The 19,324-nt window shown below is 47.5% G+C and overlaps 1 protein-coding gene across 1 annotated transcript in view; it reads right to left on the minus strand.

Moving 5' to 3' along the window:
• Positions 1-1,074: 1,074 nt before the first annotated feature.
• LOC116946025 (matrix metalloproteinase-14-like) overlaps positions 1,075-19,324 on the minus strand; it is a 41,328-nt gene continuing 23,078 nt past the window's right edge. Inside the window, exons 6-10 of the mRNA XM_076069595.1 lie at positions 16,709-16,887; positions 13,906-14,044; positions 12,133-12,283; positions 7,827-7,942; positions 1,075-5,717 (exon numbers count right to left, since the gene is read on the minus strand). Of these exons, the coding sequence (XP_075925710.1) occupies positions 4,909-5,717; positions 7,827-7,942; positions 12,133-12,283; positions 13,906-14,044; positions 16,709-16,887 (1,394 nt within the window). The 3' untranslated portion in view covers positions 1,075-4,908. The remainder of the gene's footprint in view (positions 5,718-7,826; positions 7,943-12,132; positions 12,284-13,905; positions 14,045-16,708; positions 16,888-19,324) is intronic.

The raw sequence follows: 19,324 nt of genomic DNA on the forward strand, positions 1-19,324 counted from the left end.
CGATGCAACCCTCCTTCCACTGGTACAAGGCTACAATGCTGAATTGTAGAGGCCAAGTGCTGCTAAAACGCTAAACAGTCTTCCATACATGCAGTAGCCGTATGCACACACAGTGCAAGCTTTGAACAGTCAGATGCCATGCCAGTTAATTATAAAAAGGCGCTTGTTTCAGATTGTGTGCAAGTCCTATTTAGGCTGTGGATTTGAATACTGTATGTACTGTTGGGTCCTTTGTGAATGCTGGCGAGAGGGAGGCACAGTGGACGCTGCTGTCCTGCTGTTGCCCAGCAACGAGGTCAACGGATTGGATTAGGAAAACTTTTATACTTAAAAGAATGTTCAGTTTACAAAAGACAATGCTGATGGAAACAGTTCAATTTACAACACTAATGAATATGATATATCATCATCGACCATGATCAATTCACTGCTGGGTGAAGGCCTTCACAAGTTATTGCAATCCGTCAGGGCCGTGTGATGCAACACATTAACAATAAATGCTTTTTTTTCCAGGCTTTGCTTGAGTCGTACAATTTTTTTAAGAGGGTCATGCGTTGGGATTTTTGGCCAATTTCCATTATAGTTTGGCTTGTGGGAGGAAACTAAATAACCATAAGAAATACCTCACATGAAGGGTATAACAAATCTCGACAGATGGATTCAAAATCAATTGCCGTCCTGTCACCTCTTGGCCACCTGACAGGCTTAATTCTCACAAACAAAAGCTGTTATGGCTATTGGCTGCTCAATTAATTGAAAGACTGTAGATGCATTGACAACGAACGATAGGTAAATGTTTCCAGATTTTAAAAAAAGTATTTCTCACAGCGTACAGGAAACCGAAAGGTCACTCGATACCTGGAACGGAGTTTACAACTGAATTCATAAAATAAGTAATCCTGGCTAAATACAGGACCCAAGTGGGGACACGTGTGAGAGAATTCCTAGCAATAATTACGAGGTATGACTCAGAAGTTGCTTTAGCTGGATGCCAGTTTCATCGGCAGGCTGTCAACGCACCGACACAAAACGTGAAACGAGTGAAACATATTCAGGACACAGGACACATCGACGTTTTTTTGATGACTTTTGCCTTTATTAAAAAGTATGTGCAACATCTAATACCCACACCCACGATTCTACTGAACAAATAATCTGCAGGAAGGTGAAGATGAGGATACATAAAAAACAGCAATAATAGATGAATTTAAAAACAAATGTAGTCCCAAAAGTAGACCATTCCCCAAGGAAATGCATAACGTGATTACAATAAAAACAATTAGTGTTAAAACTCAGACTTGTATTGTTTCATTACTGCAGAAGGGGGAACAGGGGATTTGCAGCATGCAGCGGCAGCAGCGTACCACGGCCTTTTCACTGCCACCCTCGGGCTGCCTCGACCAGAGGTGACCACATCATGGGGCCCTCAACGATGAGACGGGGGCCCAAATCTGGGATCCATCCCCATGCTGGCCCCACCACCTCATTACCTGCGGTCGGAAAAAGGTCCTCCCTCCTTGTAGATAATTCCCGTTTTTATTTTCTTAACGCAGGCAATCCGTACGTAGTGTTAAGGTTAAAGATTTGCATGTTTCTGCATGCTATATGGATTGTCCCATTGTTTGCAAGGTCATAGGTGAATTTTATAAACTGCGGAGTTTGTAAAAGTGCAACGTTTACAACAACTATGTTTCTGTCATCACCCATTTCTATTTCCAATTCGATCGTCGAAGTCAGGTTGACCCACGAAAGAGGAACGAAACGGTCCGGGTACAAATAACTGCCCAATTTCAAAGGGCAAGCAGTACTTTAATCAGTCACGGGGCGTGCCGCTAACATGATAACATTTTGGGATCGTTAACATTCGTGGTATCAGCTCGACGGAGTAGCACGCTGTTCAACACGAGGAGAGTAGCACAGGAAGGCTCTGAGTTTTATCCAGGAGGGAAGGTGCTGCCCATACCCACGGGACGACGCCGGCTGATGAGACAACAGAAACGACAGAAACCCCACCCTGGCCGTACAAAGCCGAGCGGGACATAGATGACAGCCAAAAAAATGGCCAAACAAAAGCAGACATGGCATAAGGTCGCTCGCTTGCATAACAAATTACAAGTGTGCTACATTATCCTCATGTTCAGATGCACAAGAGCCCAGCAGTGGCCAGTTGCATACAATTAATTCAGTGAAATTTTGCCTTAGTTCACACTAAGGCAAAGCCACTGGAGCTATGCATTTTTTTTATCAAGATTGAAAACTAATTTCTTTATAAATGCTTTTTGTATTTGGTTTGTTGTCCTTCCCCCGCACCTCCGATTAGCACGGTTGGCTACGTAGTGTGGAAGACGTTCAACATACATATATACAGAGCAAACTAAGGGGAAAATACTTTGGGTGTTGTATGAAAAAGGCCATAGGGCTTCTCCCGAGTATACCACCCTACACTTGCCCACCTGCACGTATGCAGAGGTGTGTGCCAACCAGATATCAATTAAACATTCAGTCTCTACAAATGCACATCACGGCAACATGTTACAATATTAATTTTAGTGTATTTATTTGCTCTCACGTCTCAGCTCCCCAACTTCACCAACCCGCACTGACCAGTGTGGTCAAGTATGGGTGAAATAACCCCCGCGACTTGCACGGCTTGGGAAGGCCCTCGCCCAGTAGTGGATTGAAAAAAGGGGCTGTTCATGTACAGTACAGGTTTAAAAAAAAATAGTATCGTAACTTGTTTTGTTTCATCAAGGTAGTGCTTCGGTGGATTTATATTGCTCTAGCTCATTGTGTCGTTGCCCAAGAGTGTGGCTGGGTGGGTGGTTTACGGCCTCATAGAAATGCTGCCACCTCACTCGCCTGCCCCCCACACCAGACAGCCTGTTGCCTCCTGACCCTCCAGGGCTTGCGCTCGCGCCTGCTGCGCATCGCCACGTCACTGCCGCCTGTTTTAGCTCGGAACTTCTGCAGACCCGGCCATGCTTCCAGTTTCTCCAGAGGTTAGGTCCGTCGACCCCAAAATTGGAGATCTGCACGGCCGCGGATTTCTAACGACCGTGGACCATTGTATCGGCACAGAGACCCAGCGGGTGATAACGCACGGCTGTGCCGACGACGGGGCACGTAATTGTGCAGTGCAGTACACAGGAACTCCAATATCCCAACAGTGCAAGGCTAACCACAAACAAAAAGCTCGCCTGTCCTGCAGACAAAGCAATTCCATTTCCTAAGTAATCACCGTAAAAGCACGATCCGCGAGGGTCAGCCACCGGTACTCCAGGGCATTAGTACAGCATTCATTAGCCAAGGAGGACGAGCATTTCATTATGGGAATCTGGGTCACGACGGCCTCTTGGTCGGGGGTAATTTTAGGGGATTCGGCACTTAACGTATTCGATGTATGACTCTGATCGCATTTTCATTAATCATGCCGTCCAAGGGTTGTGAACAAAGATGAGCTTACTGGAGCCCTTTTAAGAAAAATTCCTCTGGCACAATGCAGGCAGTGATGCTGTACGGAAGACCCCGAGCACTTTGGACTGACGCTCATAGCTCTTGGCAGTTCCTCCTTAGTCGGGCCCTCAGCCATTTGGCGTACACTGTATGCTGTAATCTAAACGTCAAGTGTTTTGTTTTAAAAGTCTGTAAAACATGGTCATACAATACAACACATGACCAGCATGAAATTTGAGCTCATTTCATTTACATCAACAAGACAAATACAAAATTAAAGTAATAGTGGAAAAAATGATACATAGCAATTAAATTGATTTCGGATTGAATGCTTATGCTAACATATATCATTACACCTATTGTTAATCCCAAATTGGCAAAGAAATACCCCAATCTGTAAAAATAAAACACACATAGAGAACTAAAAAAAAACTATGAGACACTAGACGCATGAAACAAAAATGTGTCGTATATAAATCATTATATTCCCTCGGCTGAGAAACAATTTGTTAATTCATGGATGTAATCCAAAGTGATGTGATGTTATAGTGTATTAAAAAAAGGCAAAAGGCACAACTGCAATACAATTTTAAGATATTAAGTGGTTGTTTATCTTCATGAGCACACCAACGATGAAATCTGAGAATGGTCATCTGGAATCTACTGTGTGTGCTTTTAGAATGGTCACTTCGTTTATGGAAAAAATAAGCCAAAACAAGAGCTGTTAATTTTAATTACTGACATTTTTAATAATTTATTTACGTTGGTAAAAAGTGACTTAAAATCTGCAAGTTTCCCTTTTTGCCGAGGCAACTGCCTATCAGCAAGCGTGACGACGGTTTAAAACAAAATAAAAAAAATACTGAGTGCTGCACACTGCTCTGCAGGAGCAAGCATAATTGACAATAACAACTTAAACCCCCCCCCCCCCAAAATCAGGCAACTTTGATTTGTATTTTAGCACCATAAATTAAAAGGCTAAGCAGCTGATTAACCCACAGCCAGCACATTCAACCAGAGCATGGGTAATTAGCTTAATCCCTGCAACGCAGATTTTAAGTGCAATTGTCTGGTAAGCATTGGGGTCCAAGCGTGAAAAGCCGACCCAGGGAGTCCTCGAGTACAATGAGACCATCAGAGAGGTATTGGGGCTGCTCGATGCTCCGGTGGATAAACGAGAACCAGAGTTCAGTGACCACGTGGCCAATTGGCAGCAAGCATTCACAGCTTGGCGAGGCATGTCTACTTATATATTTATATATAAAAAAAGAAACCTGTTTTCACTTTCAAAAAGCCTACATTTTATTGCAAGAGACACGTGACAAAGCTAACGCAGACGCCCTGAGGCTGCCGGCGGGTGTGTTGTGTTTTTTCTGGGCCTCCATCGCTAACCTAAGTGCGAGCAACCATAGCAGGCGGCCAACTTGTGAGAACCCAATCTGAGTGGCCCACCCGTCACACCCACTGCTGCATCGAGCGCTTGCAGTAGCGGATGGGCTTGGGGGCGCCGCGCCTCCTGATGAAGAGCACGGCAAGCAGCGCGATGACGACGCAAAGCAGCAGCAGCAGGCAGATGATTAGAGCCACGTGGTTGAAGCCACCTTCCACCTCCTCCACCACCACGTGCACCTCATCCTCCACCTTGTTCTTGGTCACGTCTTGGTCATAGTAGTCATACACGTCGTCCTTTCCCGTGCCCTTGCCCCGATCTGCATCTCTATCCCTGTCGGTGCCTTTCTCCCGCTCCCTCTCCCGCTCCCTCTCACGTTCCCTCTCCCGTTCCCTCGCACGCTCCCTCTCCTTCTTCTTTTCTCGTTCGCGTTCCCGCTCTCTCTCTCGCTCTTGCTCCCGTTCTTTCTGACGTTTCTTCTCCTGCTCCCTCTCCTCCTCCTCCTCTCGTGCCCGCTCCCTCTCTCTGTCGCTATCTTTCTCCCTCTCTTTGTCACGCTCTCTCTCCCGTTCTCTCTCTCGCTCCCTCTCCCTCTCTTGCTCTCTTTCCTTCTCTTCCTCCCTCTCGCGTTCCTCTTCTCTTTCCCTCTCTTCTTCTTCCTCCTCCTTCCGTCTCTCTTCCTCTTCACGTTCCCTCTCCCGTTCCCTCTCCATCTCCCTGTCCCTCTCCCGATCTCTTTCCCTGTCTGCGTCTTTCCCTGTGTCCGGACATCCCAGCCAGTCGGAGAGCACTGAGCGTGGGTAGCCGGGCTCCACCCTGAGCTTCTGATTGTGGAACTTCCAGTAGAGGTTGCCTTTCACGAAGTACGTGTACACTGCAATGAAACACAGCGTATTGCCATTAAACACAGTGCTGGTGATTTGCTGAATGTTCCAATTTTAGTGCCACAATTGAATACAAATTGTATTTCATTTTTTAACAATGCGGTGATTGGTAGCACCTCTCGTGGCTGCAGGGGCAACATAAACCCAAGATAAAAAATATATATACTGTCTGAAAAACATTATTTCTGACATGTGTGAATCAATGTATGTAGCTCGACTTTAAGTAGTGGGTGAGTTCTTGCATTGTCCCACCAATAGGACAGACCCATAAACAAGCAGAACCTCATGTAGAATGTTCTGTTGTTGGCTCATACTCTGCCCTCTGTGTGTATTTTTTTTGTAATTTAATGTATTAATTCGAAGCAAGCGATCACAATAAAAACCACTCAACCGTTAAATGCTGCCTGCAGATGCCACAGTGACACAGTCAGCAACACGCAGGCACACACATACACAAACCTGTTTGCGCGTACTCTGTGCCTTTTATGGCCTTGAATGGAATTCTGGGTCTCCGGAGAGACCAGTATGAATATTTGATTGTAAAGTGGCCATCATAAATATTTAAGAAGCAGTTTGTACCCTAATGGAAGGCACGATCCATTGTGGCATTAGACAATAAGTGATAGCATATACATACAGGGTTAATGTTGCGTGAAAAACTACTAACAAGCCCATTACGCTCAATAACGTCATAGATCCACTGAAGAGACTCCTCCATGCCTTTGCAAGGAAGTAAAACGTGGAATGTTTTGTGAATCGCAGAACATAAGGCGTAAATGGAAATTGTGATGTGCAATTACTAGCACTATGAACTTGGCATCCTGAGTTTAATTCCTGGGCATGGCTAACATCAGAAGCAAATGATATCAGAACAAGTCCAGGGTCCCCCTTTTCACCAACTCACACTGACCAGCGTGGTTAATTATGGTCAAACAACCCCATGACCGACACGACGGGGTGCAGGGCTTCATGCAGCAGTAAATTGACAAAGAGCTGTAAATTATTAACATACAATATTTATGCAGCATCATAACGATGATACCATTCATACTCTTTGTTTTTTTCGGTAAAGTCACGTAGGTAAAATAAAATAAAACAACTAAATGAAATCACGACGTTTCGGAGGTAACACAAGCTTCCGTCTTCAGGTGGAATAGTCACAGCAGAATATGTGTCAAGTGGACATCTCTGAGACAGCCGGGATTCTATACAGGTTAAGAGGGGGGGAGCCAGAAAGGGACGTGGGTGGGGGGGAGGGCTGAGTTAAGCCGCCTTTTGTTATGCTGCAGGGGGTTCGGGGGGAGCGATGGCGCGCTGCACGAAAGCGAGTACAGCCCCATTTTTGTTACAAAGCGAGTACAGCCCCATTTTTGTTACAAAGCAATGGAAATGGCTGTACAATTATAAGGCAGCTAAAGTTTGTCATTTGACAACAATAACATTTACAAGAGCCTTACCAATCACACTGCAATTATAATGACCACACCAGTGAAATACTAATAATACAGCGTGATCCATTTATAGATATCCCACTGATTTCTAATGCACCTCTTACTTTCTTCTCAACAGGAGATTACATATTGTGAGAGTGATGGCTCCATATATTGCAGAGGAGAGTGTTAAAATATTTAATACGTGCATTCAGATCAGTGGAAGACGTGCAGAGGCTTCGAAATAAAATGCTATTTTCACTGTAATTTCTCCCAATTATTTTCGTTGGATATCGATAAATGGATCATATTGTACTAATAATATTGAATTAGTGCAGTGATTATATTACTATCCGTAAATATTGATGATGTAACATTGATGATGATGGCAATAGCAGACTAATTCCCATTTGCAGGCTACTACATACACCATACATGATCATATACTGGGACAGCCACCACTGGAGGTCCCCTAGGCTCAGAATCAGCTTTTATTTATCCTGAAGATATTGTATTAACTATGAAGCAGTTTTTTTTTACAGATGTCCAGTAGGACTGCAGCAGGGTATTGGAATGGATTGAGCTGAGATGCGAGACCATTTGAGTTGCTCAGGCGTTCAAGTGTCATATCTATGCAGATCCTAAGTAATCACGAGGGTGACAACGTACTGCTCTCCGAGCCGAGGAAGGCAGCTTGCGGCGACGATGGTATCCCTTCCCACACGCTGATGGACTTGGGGTAGCCGGACTCAGCCGTCAGACTCTCCTCGTTGAACCTCCAGTACCTGTGAACGTCACAAGCGAGGATGGTCAGCGTGTGCCATGTCTCTCCGGTCCACGAAACCCACGCCCCCCACTAAACCACGAGTACCGACGCCATCATCCATCATATTAACCCTTGGCAGGATCCTTCTGAACAAAAAGTCTTGAGGCTCAGTGAGTTTTTCCTGGACAATTAAGCTAATCGTCTCTCTGTCATTTCGCAGTATTCTGATTGGCTGGAGGCTGTGGGTGGGCACGCAGGTGGGGGGGCAGCCCCTACGGGGAGGATTACACGAGGGGAGGGGTCGCGCTGATGGCCGTGATGCGTACGGGGGCACTGGGGTGAGGGGGGGTCGTTGTGGGGTGCGCGGGTTAGAGAGGGTGCACGGCGGGGCCGTGGTGGGGCGGTGCGCACGGGGTGTGGGGTAGAGACGCAGGACGCAGGCAGAGAGACTGGGGAAGGGCGCGCACGGGGGGGGGGGGGTAGTGGCTGGACCAGGGCTGGGGATTGGGGGCTTGGGGATGTATGCGCGGGGGGGATGGCACCCAGGGGTGGGGAGGGGGGATATTGTGGGTGGAGGTGTGAATCATCGTTCAACGATGGACATAGGCCTTGGCAAGGGAAGGTAATAAGGTAAAAACAACGAGCCTACCTTTACCGAAATAACCAAAGAGTATGGATTCCTGCAGTCACGAAAGCTTCAAATCAAGATTGAGCCTACCTTTACCCTACCTTTTACCTTACCACAATACAATCACTCTACCCATACCTTTTACCCTTTAGCAAAGTAAGGTAAAAGGTCAAAAGCAACGAGCCTACCTTTACCCTACCTTTTACCCTTATCTCATACAATTACCCGATTACAGGGTAATTACCAGGGTACTACACATGAAAAGGTTTATAACAGGTAAATGCTAGGTAGAGCGCTTTATTCATATAGAATACTCTCGAATCGGGCATTGAGGCTGTCGACGACACCGTCCTCCATAACCTCCTCATCCCAGTCGTCTTGGTTGATGACGATCTCATCAACAACCTGATCAAGTTCGTCATTGCCGTTGTCCTTGGATGAACGACGGGCAATAAGATCCTGCGCCGCTCCGGCCCAGTTAGACGGGGGACCTTCAGGCAGCCGGCCGCGATCCACGAGCGCAAGCACATGGACTGGATGAAGACCGTCGACGACAGTGACTGGCGAACGCATGTGAACTCCCGCCCGGCTCCGCTATTCGCATGTTCGCAGGAAGTTGACGTCACCGGCGCTCCGAAGTAGTCGCAGGTCATCTTGATCTTGTAGTGGGCAGGGAGCAGCTCTTTGCAGAGAGACCACCACTGCATTACGTCAATGTAATGCAGTGAGCCCATGCTCAGAAAACGATCGACTTCATCGCCGTCATCAATGGAGCTGTCGACGTTGCTGAACAGGGTGCTGAACAGCGACCCCTCTTCCATGTGGGCAGCGACTGCCGTCGGTGGGATCGCGAGCACGTCCGAGTAACGAAGCTGCAGGACAGAGCGGATCGTGGCCTTCAATGTAGCCAACTCGTCTTGGTCTGTCGCTTTCAGCAGCTGTGGATTCAAGTAGGATGCCACAATGGCGGGTTCCTGAACCAGGAAGTCGCGGTACCCCACCAGCTCGGCCTTCATTCCCGTCGCGGTCAAGGACTCATCGATCACTCTAAGAGCAGCTTCACCGCGATCGCAATGACGGATCAGGTGCTCCATCGTCACCGGCACGAGATCCAATGTCGACTTACGGTCCGCCGACAACAAGGTCATGACCTGGCACAGCATTCGCAGGAATGCTGTCACGCCCTCGATATTTGCCCACTGCAGTTCAGAGAAAGCACCGACGCCGATCACATCCTGGAAGCGTGTTATGATAATGTCCAATGGGACACGCTTTTTGATGGCATTGTCGCCCATGTCAAACGTCGAATTCCACCTGGTCGGCGAGTCATGGTGCGTCGGCTCCTTGCTGGCGAGCTTGGCGATCTCAGCTTCGCGGCGGTACGACTGCCGGATGACCTTGCTCCGCCTAAAATTGACGAGTGCCTCGCGCAGTGCGGCGTTGGTCGACTTGATCAGTTTGAGAACTTGGACGACGCCAATCTGGACCGAATGATCCACGCAGCGAATATGATGGCAAGCCCGCAACTGCTCATAACCCGCATCCACGTTGACCAGGGCGAACAACATCTTGACAGCACTGATCGCATCGGAACCATTGTCGCTGGTGATAGCAAGCAGCTTGGTCAAGACATTGCGCCCGAGGCTTTGGAGGTGCTCAAACAGAGTGGTGCCAATGCGCTTGCCGACACCCCTTCCGGACTGCACATCGAGGATCGTCAGCAGCATGGATTTCGACGCACCAGATTTGGTGTCGATCCAGTGCACCGTGATCATCCAAAATCCCTTCAGGTTGCGGTTCAACCAACCGTCGATGGTGAGCGAGATGGTGACGTCCAGGTTGGACATGAATGCCCTGACGATGGGCAGCATGATGGCGTGATACTCAACAATCCTGTGAATGATGGTGCGGGTCGACGGGCCCTCGTATCCCTGCATCAATGTGTGGACCAAGGTTTTGAACTTGTCGGTGCCGGCGGCTTGCAAAGAGATTGCACCTTGGATAACAAAATCAACCACTGCGTTCTCAAACTTTACCAGGAGGCGATCCGGGATTGCTGGCTGGCTCAGCGTTTGCTGTATTAGGTGGCACGTCGACGCCGACGTCCCGACCTTGCTGCCTGGGGCAAGCACGTTGTAAAGGTAAAGGGTAAAGGTGTCGACCATGCTTCTTGAGGTGGACTTTCCACCCCGACGCGTTCATGTGGGAGGAAAACCACTTGCAGCAGTGCACGCACTGCTGCTTTCCTTGCTGCACACGGGGATCACCCTCCATCCAATCGTGAGTGTGCTCCACGGGAACGCATGCCGCTGCCTCTTTCGATTGCTGTTCGCAGCGACCCCGAAAATGTCGTTGCTGGCACCCTCGACCTCATCCTCTACCTCAAGAACGTGGTCCGTCTCCATCTGGTCTGACATCAATTATCGCAATTTAAAATGGAGGCCACGGACTGCGCCACGGAGCTTTTAGCGGTAAACAAGGTATTTACCGGGTAATATTTAATATTTTGCGCTACCTTTACCCTACCGGGCAATTCTTCCGCGCTACCTTTACCCTACCCTTTACCTTACCCCTTGGCATGGTCGACACCTTTCCCCTTTACCTTTACCCTTTTACCCGGTAAAAAGCGTAAATTACTTTACCTTGCCGAGGCCTAGATGGACACTTCCACTAATAATTAATTCATATAATCACCCAGGAATGTCCTTAACGCTCGTGACGTCACTCCACGTCGACCAGCCCCCCTCATTAATAATCATGAACAGGTGACGTCCTCCAAATGGACACCCTCCCTCCATTAACGTCACTCCACATGGGGGGGCGAGGTGCCTCCTCCCCCCTCCTCGGCGTCAACTTACAACCCTCACTACAAAGGCAGAACCCTCGCGTCACGCGATCTCCGCAATGAAATAGGTCTGTGCCACTGCACCCTTACAAAGTGCAAATGCATTTATGCAATGACTATCACGTCGCGGTATGCTTTTCGCTTGCAAGTTTCAGATTTGCTGCAATACACCCGTCCTTGGACGGGCAAAATGCTAGTAATATATATTCATGTACATGTACGTAAGATCTTATAAGCTAAAGCAGATTTGAGTCCAGCGCTTGGATGGGTGATCACCATGCACCAACAGGTTGTCATAGGGCTCATAGGCTGCATGTTGGGCAGCAGATGGCAGTGCAGTAAAATCTATTGTCATCCAGTGCCTCTGTGTCCACATGTACAGTATTCTCCCCACTTTCATTAGCCCAAACTGGCCAGTGTAGTGCAGTGTCGTCACATAACTCCTAGCACTCGAATGCCACTGGGACGGCTTCATCCAGCAGTGGAATGAGAAAATGGCTGCACATCAGAATCTTTATTTATACTGGAGCAATCTGATGAGCTATAAAGCTCTTTTTCATAGGTGTCCAGGAGTACATTTACACAGGAAAGCCTCAATGAGCCTCAAGATTCTATTTTGAGGGTCCTAAACTGAGATGTTTGGCTAATCCCGTTATAAATAAACGTTTCGCTATGTAACACGATGCGGCCCTACCGTAGCGCCCGCCACCGCCCCCGTGAACCCGAACCCACTCACTTGTCTCCGCGGAAAATGTAAGTCTTGCCCGAGGGCTCCCACCACACGGCCGCGTCAATCTGATCGTTGGGGATGCCGCTGCCGAGCTCTGAGAGGCTGCGGGGGTATCCCGACTCCGCCACGGACTCGTCAAACACCCAGAATTTGCTGCCTGCGGCAGGGATGATGGCGGGTGGGGGAGGGGGTGGAACGGAGGGGGGGGGGGAAACAGGGTGAGTACGCCAGCTTGGTTCTGTAAGCGTGGTGGTGGGTAAGGAGAAAGGCTGCCAGGAGGACGCTGCGTCCTGTGTCCTGTTGTACCAGGGGTCAGGATCTGACGTGACCCACAGGAGGTCTGTGGGTCACGAGGGTGACGTTTAAGGGTCAGTGAAGTTTCCTGGCCCTGCATCCTGCCCTGGCTCAGTGCTGTGCAGCGTCGCATGTCAGTATTGGATTGCTTGGTGCGGAATCGTGTCTTTGGCTTTTGCATGCGATGTCCGTTCATGATTGTAAGCAATGGCATGCGTTTAATGGAAGTTTAAATGAGTACTTAAAAAGGACACCGCATGTTGGTATGGAGGTGCCTAATGAGAGCCTGTTAGAGGAGATTGGCATGTTAAAGGTTCAAGGTGCCGAGAGAAAGACTTGTCATAGCGAATACGGCATTACACATGGTTAAACAGGTTACACCACACGACCACGAGCTGCATGTTAGCCTGGAGCACAGTGATGCATTTTCAAACAACTATGGAAAATGTTATCAAGTGCGTGTTCTAAATGAATAAACTGCTTTGTTCAGAGCACGTTCGCTTGCCAATGATGCACTGATTCAATGAATGGAATCGATTCCCAATCTTATGATACAAACATTGAGTCGTATGTGTGGGAATCGATTATTGATATTTTATATAACATTTTAAACAAAGTAAGCGTGAATGATACATATCCACTCACGGAGCGAACAAGATTGTGCGAACGAGAATCAAGGCAAACGATTCTGTCCAAATCAGATATTTCAAAAAACGATTCTCGAATTGGATCGTTAGCTTCCCTGTGAAATGTCTTCATACGGCTGCGAGGGCGATCCGATACGCGCCTACTGCAATCCTTGATATTTACTTATGTTTGTTTTATTCCTGTTGTTACTCTGTTGTCATAGAGTTGTCCCTTCTCAGCCCTGAGAAGCTTAAAGCTATTCCCATCGACGGTCACAGACAACATGTTTCAAGACAGAAAAGCTATGTTGGACATTCCGATATCCATCTTAAACCCCAAGCTGTGAGGGCTCAAGGACATCTTGAATTCTAAAAAAAAAATTCTGCTGCCGCATGTGAAAGTGAAGATTGTGATTGTAAAGTGTAATACTTGAGGATGAGTCTTTGTGATGAAAGAAAAACAGAAGTACCCCTAATCGCGGATGAACAAGAGGGACGCGTGGAGTGAATAAGTCACCTTTACACACAAGAGGGATAAGGACAGTGGATTTAAAATAACGCAAAGCATCTCTTTGAGTTGTACATCCATCTGAACCCCAAGACCCCAAGACGCAAAATCCCTTTGAAGCGTCCCGCGAGAAATGTTAATGCGGCAGCCGAATGGAAGGACGTCACCGAGGGCCATGGCAACATGTGGCTGAGGGCCGTCGTGTAGGTACGATGCCAGCTGGGCGCATTCCCCCCGCCTTACATCACAGGGGCGAGCACGAGCAGCTGCGGCCCTCGTCTCTACAGAGGCATCATCGCTGGCAGGTGCGTTCATAGACGCGAAAATAAAAACACCCAGTAAATTCGGTACCTTTAAAGAAGACGAACTTTCCGTCACCCCTCTCATACGCCGACTCCACGTTGTTGGGCAGGCCCAGCCAAAAGTGGCCAATCGGCATAGGGTAGTTTTCCGGAACGCGCTTGTCCTTGACACGCCAGAACCACTGGTCCTGCAGCGGCCGAGGTTCGGAGGAGGTGAAGGCGAGAAGAAGAAATTTAGACAGTGGTGAGACGGGGGGGAGGTGGGGGTGGATAGCGGAACCCCTTCCCGCTGTCGGACTCCCCCAGCTACGCAGTATGCAACGTCCTGGAGGCCTCCTGGGCAAATAAACAATGCAACATGGTTTTGGCAACTCCGTTTTCATTTCTTGAATAAAACAACATTCCAAAGAGTGAGCGCGGCGTAGAGTGCGACACCGAGAGTATGCCGAAACGTGGTGGTGAGAAGCCTGTTGGGTGGTGCGGAGACGTGCAGTGAGTGGTGGGGATGAAGGCCGTCCAGCTATCATGAGCCGCAAGAATCATAAATCTCCAAAAGCACAATGTTCATAATTGACAGTTCACCTCCTTACGAATCAAACAGCTTTGGCAGAGGTTTCAGAGCTGTCATGTTACCTTGGCCATGTCCGAGTTGCCACCTGTCTGCAGCAATGGACAATGCCTGCCATGCAATCCCAAATCTCTCCCTTTGATTTTTCCAAGCACGCACTGTCACACGGACTCTGGTATTCGCTAAATATATATTGCTTTGTGACTCGTTGATGGCATTGAGGTGGAGTTTGTCCGGTGTTTGACAAGCTGTTCGTTCCCTCCATTAAATGTTTTTCTATGTTCTCCAGATCGGGTAACGGCCTCTCAAAAGACAAACCTGAGTTTGGCAGATGATTAGTATATTGCACATCTCTGTACTGACTTTGATTCTCAAATTACAAACGGAATGAATTAAAAACATAAAAACTAAAATGTTTGAATAAATCAATAGAATGGCAATGAAGAATGCATTTGTGTTCATTAGCGACAGTTCATATCCATACACATGAATTAATTCATATCTTTAGAATCAGGCAAGCATCTGATTCATGTTATAACGTGTGTTGTAGTATATTTTTTGGGAAGAAATATAGCCAGTATTTTTTTGTCGGTTCGAGATGTTAAAAATAACTACGCTTTGTACAGCTGCTCAACCAACGAATAAAATGCTGCTATTTAATGTTGGCACTTCTGAAGATATTTGTTTTCATTGTTCAGCCAAGGGTATGACCGCCTACACAAATTTACATTTTCTTTGTGTTTGTAAAGCTAGGATAATTTTTTTCATTTTTACGATAAAAGGTGCTGCAGTATCGTGGTATGGCAATGATAAGGAACTGGAGTTTCATGGAATTAACAAAACTGGCAGTCAGGGGCTGCAACCAGATTCACAAGAAACTCCCCCAATATTCCTGTCACATCGCTAAACATAGGGTTAGGGAGTCACGCGGGGCATCGAGCACGCACATGAGTGAAGGACGCGCCAATTTTTCAGCATCTGAAACGTTGACCAGGACGGCTTGTGGGAGGAAAGGAGGTTCCAACGTTCAGCGGAACGCAGCTGCATTAAAGAATGTAAAAAATACCACATACACCACCTGCTTGTGTGGGCGGTGTTTGGGAGGGCGGTGCTGGGATGGAGAGGAGTACAATGGTGTGGCAGAGGGGAGAGCGAAAGGAACCCAAGGCGCTGGAAAAATTATTGAGATCATAAATGCGGTGCATAAAGCCACCGCGCCACACGTCCCTTTCACCTGAGCAAACAGGCCGACTGCTTGAGCTCGGTCTTGTAAAATTTCCGCTTTGATTGGGGTCCCTTTGGATCTCGTGACAAGTCCGCAACGTCTGGGCGGAAGCATTATGAATGAGAAATCCCCATAAAGTGCAAACCTCACAACATCTACGAATTAATGCGAGGGTTCAACTCAGTCCAATGCTGCCTGTATTGGGTTTCACGACGTTGCCCGTCTGTCCGATTGTTAAACTGTGGATTGTTGGCAGTGGCGAAGCTATCGAGTGTGTGCAGGCAGTGCAACTGCACCAGGGGTCCAGACGTCAGGCTACAAAGAGAGGGGAAGTTGGTCAGAGGCCCAATTTAATTTCTCGTGCCAGGGCCCATTCCTGCCACACTATGCCTCTGGCTGTTGGATTGTCGAGGGAAGGACTGTAGGATAAATCAGTTAAGGTGGTGTGGCCATTTTCCATCTCTTTCCAAGTAAACTCAAATTTGTCTCTGTACCTTTTCGGATTAATATTTAGGAAATGTACCAACGTTATGCACACTATCAACCTCATTTTATGCAATTAATAATAGATTCAGAACTCTCACAGAGCAGTGCTACCCCAAGTGTTTGTGAGCAGCCTATAGAAGTGGGTTTTACAGAACTTCCTGTGACATCTATTTCAGTGACCTTGTTTCGTCATGCGAACATTCTTAGATACCTTTCTAAGAGAGCCAAATAAATATAATTCCCAGAGCTGGAATTTAGGCAATAATAAAAGATAAACCAAATCAACCTGATTTAAGCGTGAGCCTATAAAACCCAGATTTTAACCCAGGATTTCAGCAGTGCCATGCTCACAGTGCTCTGACCACTAAGCCACCTGGCCACCTGTTCAGACACCATTTGGAAAATAACATCCAGCATTCCATTTATGATTCACAGCACGACAGCATTCATAACTGCATTTTATGGGGAGAAAAATATTATTTGCATTGTATTTAATTTCAACGCTGCGTGTTGCGCAACTGCGGGCGGGTAGGATAAATAAACCCTGGCAACGTGGCAAGGCGACAGGCGCACCTTGAACACAAACATCTCCCCGCGCAGCATGGCGATCGTGTCGAAGCCGCCCTTGCAGATGTCGGGCGGCGAGCCGGGTCGCGGCACGTCCTGTCCCGGTTTCGTTTTGGGCGGCTTGGGTTTGTTGGGCTTATTCGGTTTACCCGGAGACACTGACGGACGCGGGTGGGTCGGGGGACCTGGTTCGCACGACCAAAGAAAAAACACACAAACATATAAACACAAGCGTACGTGCACACAAAGATACAGGCGTACACACACGACCCACACGCAAAGCCTCACAGACTCTTGCAGTAAAGTGCCGTGAGTGAACACCTATTAAGGCTGGCATGGTGCACAAGGGTTTTTTTATGGCCAGCACCATGCCTGGCCATGCATATTGGACTCCCCAGTGATGATGTTTACACACTGCACAAGGTACTAATTATAATCCTGAGTTGACCCAAAGGAGATGCAGATCAAGAACACTGATATTATTTTCTTGGTTCTTTCGGAAAAGTCACGTGACTTTACCAAAAGAACCAAGAATATGAATTACTGCAGTCACGAAAGCTTTAAATCAAAACACTGATATTATTGGTCACCTGGATAATATCACAATGTGCTATTTATTGCATAACCGCTTGACAGACACACACACATGCTCACAAGTTAAAACACACACTCGCATGCACACTCACATGCATACACACAGAGAGGTATGCGCATTAGCAGACACTCAAATGCACACACATGTACACGCTAACACATGCTAAGACATGCACTCATGCGCAGAACTATACGCATGCTCAAAATGCACACACACACATGCTCACAACTAGACAAAGATCCCCCATATAGCCTAAACAGACTTTTAAGGGCAAGTGCTGTAAGCAAGCACCGATGATATATACACACAGGCATTTGTGCACATGCTCACACATGGACACGCCGTTCCGCATGACCGCAAATGCTGTCAGCAACAAATTGTCTTTCCCCAGCGATGTGGTAAAGGCCTGCCATCTTCCCTCTCAGGATCACCGCTTTGTCTGCAGTAGTTCAAGTTGGGATTCAATCAGTGAATTAATTTAGAGAAAGGATTGCATTTTTTCAACCTTTCTCTGTGCGACCTTGTATAATGGTTAGGAAGACTCCAAGAGTCCCCTCCCACCGGAAAAGCCCTCACGCCTTATTCCCATTACGCTCCGTGAAGCCGGAGAAATAACGACCACAGAGGCGCTTCCTATGGAGCAAGGGCCCTGACATCAAATCCACCTCACCCCCCTCTGGTAAACATGGTACGCTCCACCACTAATCAAAAGCACGTGTTCGCCTTTAAGAAACGCAGCTACGTGCGGAGGGCACAGGTGAAAGCAGTGACTGCAGAGAGGCTTTCCCTGTTGAATGTGCACCCAGGCCGCAGAACACTTGAAACGGAGAACAAACAAAAATTAAAAGGGCAGGAGACAAAGTATTTTTTTCACGAGTATCTTATTTTGAGATACATAGAGAGAGAGAGCACCTTCGCACCAGGCGTTTTACATAGTTAAAAAGCGGGAACAAAAATCGAGTGCTTTAGATGGCAGCAGCATGCAAGGGCCGAGGAATGAGTGACCGCAAAAGAGGGCATGTGGGGTCACGAAGGGGCATGGGAGGGACGGGACTGAGTGGAGGGGCAAGGGGAAGGAAGAGTAAGGGAATGGGCAATGGAGAGTAGGTGAGGCTTTGAGAGAGGATCGGAAGGAGGTTCAGGGGGTGGGGGGGACTGCTTCATGTACAGGGGAAGTTTATTCCGGTGGATGGAGAAGGATAAAAAATGAGACTGAGTACAGGGAGAAGGAGAGACAAAAAGAGATAGAGAAGATTGGGAATGAAGAGTACGAGACGGGACATAGAAAGAGATGAGACCAAAATGAGATTTAGACTTTCACAGCGAGCAGTACACCAACGTGATGACGCCGTATCACGACTTCTGAAGTCACTGCAAGAGGCACTTATTCAAACAAGAGACACATTTTATGTGCCATATAAAGAGTGTTTTTTGAAAGATGAATCTGACATGCTCTTTTTGCGTGGTCATTGGGTGGCTGAGCCAAGAATATTAACTCACTACAGTTAATCCGGTCTAATTACAGCTGGTTGAAACTTGGAATGAAACCCAGGATCTCAGCAGCACAGCTCAGCGGTCTGACACAGTATTAACCCGCTCAGCCACCCAATTAGTTCTGGTAGACTGTACATCTATTATCATGGCACTGATATCCCAATGGGTTATAGTTATGACTAAGGTCAGGGTTAAGGTTAGGGCTAAAGTTACACCTAGGGATATAGGGTTAAATTAACTAGCGTTAGGGCTCCATCTCATCTTAGAATGTGCTTGGGCATGCTATTGTGCCCTGAGAATTCCACGTGTTGAGAGGGGCCACAGCGTATAGGGAGGAAGGTTCTCTGACTCCAGAAGTAAACAGAGATGTGTCAGTGTAAGAGTGGAGAGGGCGGCCAGGGGAGCATGAATATTTCCAGTTGTGTGGTCGAAGCCTCCTTCACTGCTCCCTCTTTCTGTACCACTTCTCTAGTGAGATCACCCACCCAGGCAGGATCTCCCTCCTACGAAGCCAAAACAAATGCTCATCAATC

The sequence above is a fragment of the Petromyzon marinus genome, chromosome 25, assembly GCF_048934315.1.
Source record: "Petromyzon marinus isolate PM22_M1 ecotype Great Lakes invasive population chromosome 25, UKy_Petmar_22M1.pri1.0, whole genome shotgun sequence".
Classification (NCBI taxonomy): domain Eukaryota; kingdom Metazoa; phylum Chordata; class Hyperoartia; order Petromyzontiformes; family Petromyzontidae; genus Petromyzon; species Petromyzon marinus.